At 55.1% G+C, this 12,501-nt stretch overlaps 1 protein-coding gene across 10 annotated transcripts in view; it reads right to left on the bottom strand.

Annotated features, from left to right (window-relative positions):
* RARA (retinoic acid receptor alpha) overlaps positions 1-12,501 on the bottom strand; it is a 48,465-nt gene that overhangs the window by 21,976 nt on the left and 13,988 nt on the right. For 5 of the 10 annotated variants that reach the window (XM_009190553.2, XM_009190554.3, XM_031657601.1 and 2 more), the window contains exon 2: positions 4,393-4,936. In XM_009190553.2, the coding sequence (XP_009188817.1) occupies positions 4,393-4,570 (178 nt within the window). In that variant the 5' untranslated portion in view covers positions 4,571-4,936. Of the gene's footprint in view, positions 1-4,392; positions 4,937-5,011; positions 5,136-5,182; positions 5,285-9,229; positions 9,543-11,173; positions 11,727-12,501 lie in introns of those variants that run through there. The other 5 variants (XM_031657599.1, XM_017950711.3, XM_031657597.1 and 2 more) reach the window with 5 other exon arrangements.

Genomic DNA, 12,501 nt, shown 5'->3' with positions numbered 1-12,501 from the left:
GGCTGGTCTCAAACTCCTGGGCTCAAGGCCCTACCTCGGCCTCCAAAAGTGCTGGGATTTCAGGCATGCGCCACTTCACGCAGCCAGTGTCTAAGTTTTATTTTATTATCTTTTGTTTCGGGGACAGAGTCTCATTCTATCCCCTAGGCTCCTCCGCCTCCTGGGTTCAAGCGATTCTCTTGCCTCAGACTCCCAAGTAGCTGGGATTACAGACACATGCCACCTCGCCGAGCTAATTTTTGCATTTTTAGTAGAGATGGGGTTTCACCATGTTGGCCAGGCTGGTCTCAAACTCCTGACCTCAGGTCATCTGCCCGCCTTGGCCTCCCAAAGTGCTGGGATTACAGGCATGAGCCACCGCACCCAGCCCAGTGTCCAAGTTTTAAACGCAGCACTAAATGCCTTCTCCACAGCCCCCAGTCAGACCCCTTTGCCCATGGAATTCCCAGAGTGAACAAAAAAGGCAGATCAGTTCTCCCCTCCAAACCAGAAGAAAGGTAAGAACCCAAACCAAAGACCACTACTCTTTAAACACTCTATGCCCTAAGTCACACCCCCTCCCAGCCCCAACACACAGACAAGCTGACTCTCCCTCCTCAGCTCTGGATTTAATTCCCCCCAAACACACTCAGCTCTCTAACCCTCTCACCCAATACACACAAGTCATTAATCCCCTTCCCAACACACGCCCAACCGTGACCCCACCCCCAAAACACACATAGCCCTGACCCGTAGTGCACACAGAATCCCAAACCTCCACAGTAAACACTAGTCTTCAGAGACCAAGCCCCAGGGGCCGGTTTAGGGGGTGGGGAGAATCGCTGGACCATCTCTAGGGCTCCCACCCTGGCTGTAGCATGACAAATACCCTCCCCACAGTGACCTGGAAAGGATTTCTTTTGGTCCCATAGGCTACTAGGTCTCTAAAGGGCACACCCAGGCCACCTAATGTGCTGCCTCCTCCCCACCTGGGGAAAGGGATGAAGGGGAAAGAGAGACCCCACACCTTTGTTTGGTGGAGAATGGGAGGAGGAAGCCTCATCAGCAAGGATTCCTACAAAAAGGGTGTGAGCGGACCAGGCTGTACCACTGCTCCTGTAGGAATGGAGGACCCTGGATTGCCACCTCTCCTGCGAACTGCCTCACCCTCAGCACCAGCCCTAAGGCCAGGCGAGCAGGAAAGGCTAAACTGCCTCCATCTCTGAGGCCAGGCATGTGATACTTTTATCTGCCATGCTTTTCTACCCAAAGCTCAGGAGCTCTGTCCACCAGGCAGCCCCAGCTCTGCAGGAGGGAGATACCAGGCTCCCTCAGACCCATGGCCACACCTTGTCCCAGAGATGAGGAAGGTCAGCGAGAAGCCCAGAAGCTAAGGGTCTGGGCAGGGAGAGAAGCTGTTGTTGTTTACCAGGGAGAGGGGAGGGGCAGGGAAACCAAAAGGCTCCCAGAGGGAGGGGGCAGGAAGGGGGCATTGCCTAACCTGGGTGGAGAAAGTCAAAGAAGGCTACACTTGCCCGAAATGTGGGCACCCCACCCACATTTGGGGAGAAGGTTACCAGGATGGGAAGCCTTCCCCACCCACCTCTGAGAAAGAGGAAGAAGCTTGCAACATTGAGGGGAGGGGAGGGCAAAGCATTTGCTCCCTCTGGCCAGGATGGGCAAGGATGGGGCCATGCCCCAGCCCCCACCTCCAACCCTCCAATGAGACCAGGCTCCAGATGGACAGAGTGTCTAGGAACTCTGTTGCCATCACCTGGGTTAGGACCAGTTGTTCACAGGCACCAGGTCGCAGGTTCCCAACTCCTCCCCCTTCAAAAATCCTACCCTGAGCTGGATGCGTGGTACATGCCCGTATCTCCAGCACTTTGGGAGGCCAAGACAGGAGGACTGCTTCAGCTCAGGAGTTTGAGACCAGCCTGGGCAACATGGTGAGACCTTGTCTCTACGAAAAATAAAAAAATCAGTCTGGTGTCTGGTGTGGTGGCACGCACCTGTAGTCCCAGCTACTCAAGAGGCTGAGGCAGGAGGATGCCTTGAGCCCAAGAGTTCAAGCCTGCAGTGAGCTATGATCATGCCACTGCACTCCAGCCTGGGAGACAGAGTGAGACCCTATGATTAAAAAAAAAAAAAAAAAAAAAAAAAGAAAGCAGGGCAAGGTGGCTCACGCCTGTAATCCCAACACTTTGGGAAGCTGAGGCAGGCAGATGACTTGAGGCCAGGAGTTCAAGACTGGCCTGGCCAACATGGCAAAACCCTATCTCTACTAAAAATACAAAAAAAAAAAATTAGCTGGGTGTGGTGACACGCACCTGTAATCACAGCTACTTGGGGCGCTGAGGCACGAGAATCGCTGGGAGGCGGAGATTGCATTAAGCCAAGATGGTGCCACTGCACTCCAGCCTGGGCGACAGAGCAAGAATTCATCTTAAAAAAATTAAAATGGCCAGGCACGTTGGCTCATGCCTATAATCCCAGCACTTTGGGAGGCCGAGGCGTGCGGATCATGAGGCCAGGAGTTCAAGACCACCCTGACCAATATGGTGAAACCCCCATCTCTACTAAAAATACCAAAAGTAGCCACGCATGATGGCGTATGCCTGGAGTCCCAGCTTCTCGGGAGGCTGAAGCGGGAGAGTGGCTTGATCCTAGAAGGCGGAAGTTGCAGAGAGCCAAGATCGCACCACTGCACTCCAGCCTCGGCGACAGAGCAAGACTCTGTCTCAAAAAAATAAATAAATAAATAAAAATAAAACCCTACCCTGTCAGGAAGCAGACACTCTTCTAGTTCCAGTGATCCAAGTCCAGAATATAAATCACAGTCCCTTTAAATGCAGTGAATATTCTACAAAGATACACCGACACATTCCCCAGCAGCCCCAAACCCCAGAGGCTGGCCTCTCCCCATCACTAACACAGATTACAGGACCAGACCAGAATCAGAGTCCCCAGACTCCATCCATCCCATACTCCCATATGAGGTGCAGAGAAGAGACAGCAGAACCAGAAGACGAAGGTTTGATAAGGGGTGGCAGGAGAAACTGAGGCCGCACCTGTCTGCCCCCTGGCCCCAGGGCATAAGGGGTGGGGAACATAAAGAAGCACAGACATAAAGTCCCTGCTCCTGGTGGCTGCTGGAGCCTGGGAGGGAGGGGGCCACAGCTAAGCCAGAGGAGGTGATCCAGGAAGCAGTGGTGGCAGTGGGCAGCCAGCCAGTGCGGGCAGTGAGGCGCCCAGCCAGGGCCTGCCCCAGGGACAAAGAGACTCCCTGGCTCCGGGGACAGAGTGCTGCCCCCACACTGAGAAGGGGGCACTGACCCAGCCCAGTCAGGCACATAGGGCAGTGGTGCCAGGCAGCTTGCCAGCAGCCATGAGAGGGGTGGTAGGTGCCCAGGGCAGGGTGTGCAGTCCCTGCTGGCCAGGAGAGGTGGGGACACATTTCCCAGGTCAGCAGCTGACCGGCCAGCCAGCCAGCAGCCCACGGCCCATTCTGCTGCTTCCACCCCCTCCCGTCCCAGGCCAGGCCCCGGCTCCCTCCTCCCCCCAGCCCTGGCCTGGCGCCCAGCTGGGCCCTGGGGGCCAGAGTTACTGTAAGCGGCCTGGCAGGCCCCAGCCCTGGACTCTGCCAGCTGGCCATAGCTGCCGCCACCTCCCACTACCTGGCTCGGCCAGCGGCGAAGGGTACTGAGACCCCTGCCCAGCTAATGAGTGACCCCCATGGCAGAGGGTGGAGGCAGAGAAAACACAGGCCCTGCCAAGACCATGCATGCGTCCGAGGCCAGAGTCCAGGCCAAGTGTCCCCTCCTGGGACACTCACCCTATCCACCCAGCTAGACTGCGGGCCCCTCCCTTTCATCCTCCCCACAAAGGGAAGCACATCCTAGCATGGCCGGGGGTGGAGCTGGCAGGGGGAGAGGTGGGGTTCCAGCCAGCCTTCCTCGGTCTGCTCCTTCAAGCCCGTTCCCTCAGAGGCACTGAGTGGGGGTGGGGCGTAGGTGGTGTGCCGCTCTCACTCTAGGTAGAGCTGCCATTTCCATCAAATGTCAAGAGGTTTGTTTACCCACCTCCAGCCTGTGTGTCCAGTCCTTGGAGCTATTTATAAGGCCCCAACAGCAGAGCACAGAAGAGGGGTGCGAGGGCCACTGCAGGCCAGAACAGCATGGTTTCATCTCCCCTCTGCCACCCCCAACTTCAAACACAGCCACCATGATTGGCCTACAGGCCAGAGGGCTTTCATTTTCAAGACCTCAAAGGATGGTCACCCCAACTGGAGAAGACCTTGCCGCTCACCGTGCCTTCAGCTCACGGCAGAACAGATGTGCCCAGAGCCCAAGCTCTGAGGCCTGCCGCCCTCCACAGTCCCCTCCCACTCCACCCCACAACACCCAGACTTACTGGCTGGGGATGGTGTGCTATATCCACTAACTGGAAGCTGGTGCTGGAGAGTGGTCAGAGCGCCTGGCGGAGAGAGTCCACCCAGCATAGGGGGGAAGAAGAAGGCGTAGGGAGGCACCGGGTACCCATTGAGGTGCCCGCCCCCAGGTGTCGGGCAGGAGCTGCTGTTGCTGGCCATGCCAAGCGGCCACAGTCAGTCAGAAGGGAGGCAGACAGTCTGGCAGGGGGCTCTGGTGGGCTTCAGACCACCCCTCCTCGGGGCATGGGGCCTGGGCCCAGACGGGGTTTGGGTGGTCAGCCCACCCGCCCTGTCCTGGAGCTGCTGTCCAAAGAGGGCGGGCTAATCTCAGTCTCCTGGAGCCCCTACCCTAGCTGGGGGCCAGGTGGGTTGGGGGATGTCTCAAGAGCCGGTCCTTTGGTCAAGCAGTTCTGTGGGCTGGCACTTTTCCTGGGAAGGTCCAGAGCTGGCCTTCAGGGCACCAAAAAGGATGCCACTTCTAGATGGGCCCCAGCTAGGTGGCTGAGGGGGCCATGTCCTGTGATGCTGCAGAAAGAAGAAAGATAGGTGAGTGGGCACTGAAGAACAGGCACATGGGCATTCCCCGTGGAGCTCCCCAACCTGGGCTGCCGGAGATTTTCCCGTGGCACCCAGCTGAGCAGACAGCTGGCACCATGCCTGGCTGGCAGAGACGACCTGGAAGCAGGGCCCAGACACTGCTGGGGGTGGCAGGATAGCACAGCCAGGCTGGGGAGACAGGAACAGAGCCCAGAGCCTTGGAGGGCCTCTCACCCACAATCCTGAGGGGAAAGGGTCCACAGTGCCACCTCAAGGGATCACTGCAGTAGAAGCGGGCAGCTGGCCCTCCTTCCCCTAGTGAGGGTTACCTGAGGTCAAGATGCAGAGAACGTGTGCTGGGGGGGTGGGGGAAGAAGGAGGGGGAGGAAAAGCCGCTTCCCTAAAGCACTGGCACTTCTCAGAAAAATGACTCCTAAGCCAGGGGGCCCCTCTTACACCACTTCCCCCCCTAGATCCAAGCCCCAGCACCCCAGATGGGTTTGTCCCACAGGCCCTGGGAGGAGGCCCCTTTACATACATACTACTAGGAAAATGGGAACTGAGGACTCCTAGGTATCACCTCCAGCACTTAACAGCATGGATGGCCCAGGGGTAGGCAATGTGTAGGAGGGCAAGGACTGCCCAGGAAGCCTCCTACCCCCAGGCAATGAAGCAGAGATTGATCTCAGGGTTCACCCACATACTTCTGACTGCAGAAGCAAAACACATAAAGTGGGATGGCAGGTGGGCAGAAGATGAAAGGCCAGATGCCCCCTTCACCAGTGTGAATAGACATCCACACCCTGTTTGAACAGCTAGCACCAGAGGATATACACAGATAATACCATGGGGTAGACAGAGAGACAGAGATGAACCCAGAGATTCCACAACACAGTGAGACAGACAGGCAGCAACAAGAGCAAAGAGAGAGAACACAAATAACATATCCGCAAGAGGACAAGAGGATGTTTCAAATCCATTTTGGGTATAGGTTATACATAAATACATATGCATGTATTTATATATGAAAAATACATATATGAAAGACCAAAGAAAAGAGACAGACAAAAAGAAACATGGCCAATCAAAAGCACATTGAAGCTGGGGGTGGTGGCTCACGCCTGTAATCCCACCACTTTGGGAGGCTGGGGCAGGTAGATCACCTGAGTCAGGAGTTCAAGACCAGCCTGGCCAACATAACAAAACCCTGTCTCTACTAAAAATACAAAAGTTAGCCGGGTGCGGTGGCTCACACCTATAATCCCAGCACTTTGGGAGGCTGAGGCAGGGGGATCACCTGAGGTCAGGAGTTTGAGACCAGCCTGGCCAACATGGTAAAACCCCATCTCTACTAAAAAATACAAAAATCTACTAAAAAATTATCCAGGCATGGTGGCGGGCGCCTGTAATTCCAGCTAATTGGGAGGGTGAAGCAGGAGAATCGCTTGAACCAGGGAGGCGGAGGTTGCAGTGAGCCGAGATCACACCACTGCATTCCAGCATGGGTAACAGAGCAAGACTCTGTCTCAAAAAAAAAAAAAAAATACAAATACAAAAGTTATCCAGGCGTGGTGGCACATGCCTATAATCCCAGCTACTCAGGAGGCTGAGGCACCAGAATTGCTTGAACCCAGGAGGCAATGAGCTGAGACTGCACCACTGAACTTCAGCCTGGACAACAGAGTAAGACTCCATCTCAAAAAAAAAAAAAAAAAGCACAATGAGATACCACTTCATACCCACTGGGCTAGCTCTAATAAGAAAGACAGATAATAACAAGTACTGGCGAGGATGTGGAGAAATTTGAATCCTCATATATTGCTGGTAGGAATGTAAAATAGAATAGCTGTTTTAGAAAACAGTTTGGCAGTTCCTCAAAAGTTAAACACAGCGGTAGCATATGACCCAGCAATTCTACTCCTAGGTATCTACCCAAGAGATATGACAATGTAAGTCCACAAAAAGACTTACACATGAACATTCACAGCAGCGTTATTCCTAATAGTCAAAAAGTGGAACCAACCCAAAAGTCCATCAACTGATGAATAAATAAAATGTTGTATGTCCCTACAACGGAATATTATTCTGCCAAAAAAAAGAATGAAGTACTGATACTATGATATGGATATTCCTTGAAAACATTATGCCAGTTACAAAGACCATATATTGTAGGATTCCATTTATATGAAATGTCCAGGATAGGCACATTCATAGAGACAGAAAGCAGACTTGTGGTTACCAGGGGCTGGGGCGTGGATTTGAGGAAGATGGGAAGTGACTGTTGCTGGTATGGGGGCTCTTTTTGGGGTGATGAAAATGTTCTAAAATTGATTGTGGTGGTAGTTTCACAATTCTGAATATACTAAAACCACTGAATGGGTAAATTTTATGGTATGTGAATTATATCTCAATAAAGCTGTTTTAAAAAGAAGAGGGAAGAAAGGAAAGAAACAGGGCCACAGAGACTCAAAATAAGGACTGTCCCTTTCCAACACCCCTTGCCACTCCCCAAGCTCAGGCTACAGTAGGTTCCAGGCTCTGAGCTCCAGACTCCAGCCTCAAACCTGGAGTCCAGGGGACAAGCACATGGCCAGCATTTGGTTGAAGACCAGGCCTGGGAAGGGGGAGTTCCTGCCAAGGCCACTGTGGAAGAGGCCAGGACTTCTGGCCCAGCTGAGCCAGCCAGCCTGTGTGGACCTGAGGGAGAGAGGGCAGGAGGAGACAGGTACTGGGCTAGGGAGGGGAGGCTGCCCCAGGAGTAAAATCTGGACCTTGCTAATGACCACGAGTTTTACTGTTACTCATTATGACAACCATAGGGCCTCTCTCCTCACTCCTGAATAAAGACCCCCTTCCTACCCCAGGCCCCTGCCAATTCCCTCCTAGGCTGAGGCTGACAGAGCTGATGTCAGAGGAACAGGGGCCCCACCCACTGGACCAGCTGCCGCCCTGGCCCCCTCCCAACTCCTGTGGGGCCCCACACAACGGGAACTGGAGCTGGGGGAGCTATGCAAGGGAAGAAGGGGCTGGCGGAACCTCATCAGTTCCTATAGTTGGACCCTCACACACAAATACACATACAAACGCATGCATGCAGGTCTACAGAAAACATCTGGGTGGCAAGAACATGCCTGCAGCCCCAGCCTGTGTGTGTGCAGGCATGCATGTGAGGAGAGGGAACCTGGAGATACCATCTCTCCACACCTGGGCTCTACCACACAGTGAACACAGCTCAGAAACTGCATGCATGGGCCCCAGCACACAGCTCCCCAAAGATACAACCACAGCCCCACAGTCTCCCAGACTGTATATTCTTCGGACCTCATACAGCCAGGGTGGCCCTTGTACCTGCTGCTTCTGCCAAAAGATGCTCTGAGGTCCTCCCTGTGGGCCCAGCCCATGCACCAGGTCCACAAACACTCAGGTGAATTCACAGCCACACAGAGGCCTGCCTCTCTCAAGGTGAGGCCCAAGGGGCAGCTAACCCAAAGTGAGGCCTCCATAACCCAGGCTGAGGCCCAGAATGCCATCCAGATCCCAGGCATCCGGACCCAGCCTTTGGGGATTGGGAGGTCAGTTCAGTCAGTCCAGCCTGGACCCTCTGGAACCCACCCTTGCTCCCAGAGAAGAGAAAACCACAGCCACATGAACTCTGCCCCTGAGGAGTTTGAAATTGAACCAAACTTCAATCCCCATTACCCCCACCTCACCCCTCAGCCCACCACCCACACACACTACAGGGCAAGGCTGGAAGGCCTCCCCAGACCCCTATCAGAGCCTCCAAAAAGCCTAACCCAGCTCTGCCTGCAAACTTCAGTGCAAATTTACTCAGCTCCCTGGGGAGGTCCTTGAGCTGCAGGACAGACTAAAGGTCACAGAAATGGGCCAAGGGCCAGACAGACCAGAGAACACGGATGGGCAAGGGCAGGGATGACCAGGGTGGGCCTGAAAGGGCACAGGCTCTGCCTCAGAAGGTCCTTCAGGAGCTATGACCCTCAGAGAGACACGGGGGCCCCAGCCCCTGACACCCCAGCAGGGGAGAGGGCCTCGGCAGAGAATCGAAACCAGTACCAAAGAGAGGGAAAACAAACTACCCACATCCAACCTCCACCCTATGCCAGCCACCTCCACTGCCCACGGGCACCCTCCCCTGAAAGAGAGAAAACCACAGGCCCACACCTCCAATATACCGAGCCTAGCCTAAGCACAGCAGAAAAAGGAGTAGGGGGCTGGAGCACCTGCAACCAGCCCCACACCCCTGCCCACTGGGGCCGCTCTCACCCTCAGAAGGTGCCAGGATCCCTTCCCCAGCATCAGCGTGCCTAGCTGCCCACGCGTTACACCCCAGAGTCACACACCTAGAGAAAAAGGTGAGAGCTTTCTGAGCCACGAAGATGGGAGAAAGAACCAGAAGTCGGAAGGGTCAAATCTCAGCTCTGCCACTCTGGGTGACCTTACGCAAGTCTCTTAACCTCTCTAAGCAACTGTTTACTCGCCTGTGAACTGTCTACCTCAACAACAAGCTGTGCGATTTCAGACAGGAAGTCCTGGAAAGCACCCAGCCGAGAGCTTGGCACAGGGGAGGCCCGGGCAACTGGAGCCCTCCATCCCCACACCTCTTGCCACCACCTTGGTGCCCCTCAGCACTTGGCCTGCTGTTCCTTGCCTCACCCCACCCAGGACAACATCTGTTGACAGGGCCAGGAGGGAGAGTTACCCATTTCCCAGGGCCTGCTTCCCTCAGACGGACGAGAGGGATGTGGAGAAAGGGATATTCGGGGTGTGGGTGGAGGCCTGACCACAACCCTTTCCAAATTCCCTTCTTTCATTTCACAAACCAAAAAAGGGAAACCTTTGGATTTGAGGAGGGGAGAAGGGGAAGAGAAATATACCATTTCCTCCCCTATACTCAGGACAGAGAAGCAGGGGACCCCAAACCCAGCTGGGCCTGGCCCCAGCCTCCCTTCCTCATTCATTCTCTCTGTTCTCCAGGCTCCCCCGAAACAATGGTTCCCAAGAAATAGAGGTCAGGCAGTCTCAGAGGGGCTGAGAGAAGGGGAAAAGGATTGGGGAGCTTAAAAGAAGGGGAGACTGGGGGTTTCCTAAGCATTCTAGACAGTTAGTGAATCATATGCAAATGACACCCAGAGCTCAAGCTCAACTCGGGCAGGAGGGACTCCAGCCCTGGCAGAAACAAAGCCCTGCCGCCTTTGGACCCCTATCCCGCCAGGAGCTGGCCAAGCAGGCAGAACAGGGTAGATTCTAAACTAGAACCATTTACAAACTTTCCAGGAAAACACACTCCCATACATACAAAGCCACAACCTCTCCCCTCCCCAGCGCTTCTCATATCTGCAGACAGGGGTTGGGGAGCAGCGATGACTACTCGCCGCTATTTCAAGGGTCTCCTCTGGCCAAGGCTCTCACCCCTCTCCTCCCTGGCAAGCCTACAATCCAGCCACTCGGGTCCTCTGTTTCCTGTCTGTTCACCAGGGTCTGGGCTGCAGGAAGCCCGGTTAGCCAAGCCTCATTATATTTTTTATTTTTTATATTTTATTTATTTATGTATTTATTTTGAGATGGAGTCTCACCCTGTCACCCAGGCTGGAGTGCAATGGCACAATCTCGGCTCACTGCAACCTCTGCCTCCCTGGTTCAAGGGATTCTCCTGCCTCAGCCTCCCAAGTAGCTGGGATTACAGGCACCCGCCACCATGCCCAGCTAATTCTTGTATGTTTAGTAGAGACGGGGTTTCACCATGTTCGCCAGGCTGGTCTCAAACTCTTGACCTTGTGATCCACCCACCTTGGCCTCCCAAAGTGCTGGGATTATAGGCGTGAGCCACCGTGCCCAGCCAGCCCAGCCTCATTTTAAAAGAGGCTACCCTAGGAGGGCTGGAGAAGGATCACCTGGGGGTGGCTGGGATAGCTGGAGGGTGCCTCTTCCCCACCAACCCCACAGAACCCCAGGCCAGCCTTGCTAGAGCTAGGACTGGTTTGAAAATCTGCCCTAGTCAGTGTAGGCCATAAGCATGTCCTCCTGGGAGTCAGGGGAAGGAAGAAGCCCAGTATCTCACTTCCGGGTGCTACCACTGCCCACTGCCTCAAGACACAGTGCCTTGTCCCAAAAGAATAGGTCCAATGTCTCCAGAGCTTGTACTCCACTCAGCCCAGGGTTATTCCCCAGCTACAGAGAGCTGCAGGACCCCACAGACCATAATCTCACCAGTGACTGGATACCAGGCAGGAAGTGCGACTGGACAATCCAAGCTCGGGGCAGTCCAGGTTTTAGGAGGAGGAAGTGGGGGTCTCTGCTGGTCAGGGTAGTGCTCCCAACTCCTCCATCCCCAGGGGCCATACCCCAGATCCCCCGGGGGACATGCTCAGGACCTCTGAAGCCCAGGGTGTCTGAGACGTCCACCTAGAACCAGAACTGAAGCCTCCCTACTCCAAGCAGCGAGTAGGTGAAAGGGCAGGGGGTAATTCAGGCCTCAAGAAGAGGGACCCACCCACAGGGAAGGAAAAAAAATGGGAAGAGGAAGAGATGAGCCTACTGAGGCCACAGCCAGACCACAGAAATGTGTGGACCATACACAGGCAGCTCTGTCGGGTGAGGGACCAAAGGGGCACAGACAAAAGGGGACCCCCTAGCTTGGAAACCACCGACCTCACATCCAGCCTGGCACGGGGCTTTCCCCACCCTCACCTTGGCAGCTGTCCCCCTCACCACTACCTCCTCTCCACGGTACCAAGCAGGAAACACAGTACTCTCACAATGGGGGGACAGTTTACAGAGAAACAGGCAGGGCCAGGGTGGGCAGATCGCCTGCAGCAGCCCCCGCCCCTCCCCTCAGCTCAGCCCAACCCTGAAACTGCCATATTCTGAGTCCCAGGGCAAACTGCCAGCTGGACTAGATGGTACCAGCCCCCTCTCAGCATCCCACCCTGGGGACCCACGCTGCAGGGAATCCAGGAATACACCCCCCCAGTCCTGCCTCAGGATATCCTTTTGGCTCTGACCCCAGACCAGGCCTGAGTCAGACTGTGCCCTGCCCCATAGCCCCCCTCCGACCCATTGACCCCCCCCAGCAACTTCCTACTCCACACCCGCCTACTCAAGTTGGGGCTAGAACTAGGGGGAATCTCTTCCCCTCTCCATCCCCAGCTGAACAGGGAAGCCCTCAGTGGGGTAGGGATAATAGGTCACAGAGCCCCATGGCCTTCCCTTAGAGAAGAGGGCCTGCCGGACAAGGGAGAAGCGGGTGCAGGCTGTGTGTGTAGGGGAAGGCATAGTCTGCAGAGCCCCCACCTCCCCAGCCCCAAACACACGCAACCTGGGACCCTGCCCCAGAGCCCCTTGACACTCCAGCCTGGAGTCCAGGAAGCCACAGAAACTCCCTGGGGAAGGTGGTTTCCATCAGAACACAGGATGGAAGCAGGCTCCAGAACTGTATATGAGGACAGATAGGGAGCACAGAGGTTTCCTGAATGGGCATCTCTATGAGCGAGAGGAACCCTGGCCAGAGTGGACAAGGGCTGCAAAATCAGTCAGAC

This window comes from Papio anubis, chromosome 17 (genome assembly GCF_008728515.1).
Source record: "Papio anubis isolate 15944 chromosome 17, Panubis1.0, whole genome shotgun sequence".
NCBI classification, from domain to species: domain Eukaryota; kingdom Metazoa; phylum Chordata; class Mammalia; order Primates; family Cercopithecidae; genus Papio; species Papio anubis.
This window is presented reverse-complemented; position numbering and strand designations above follow the sequence as displayed.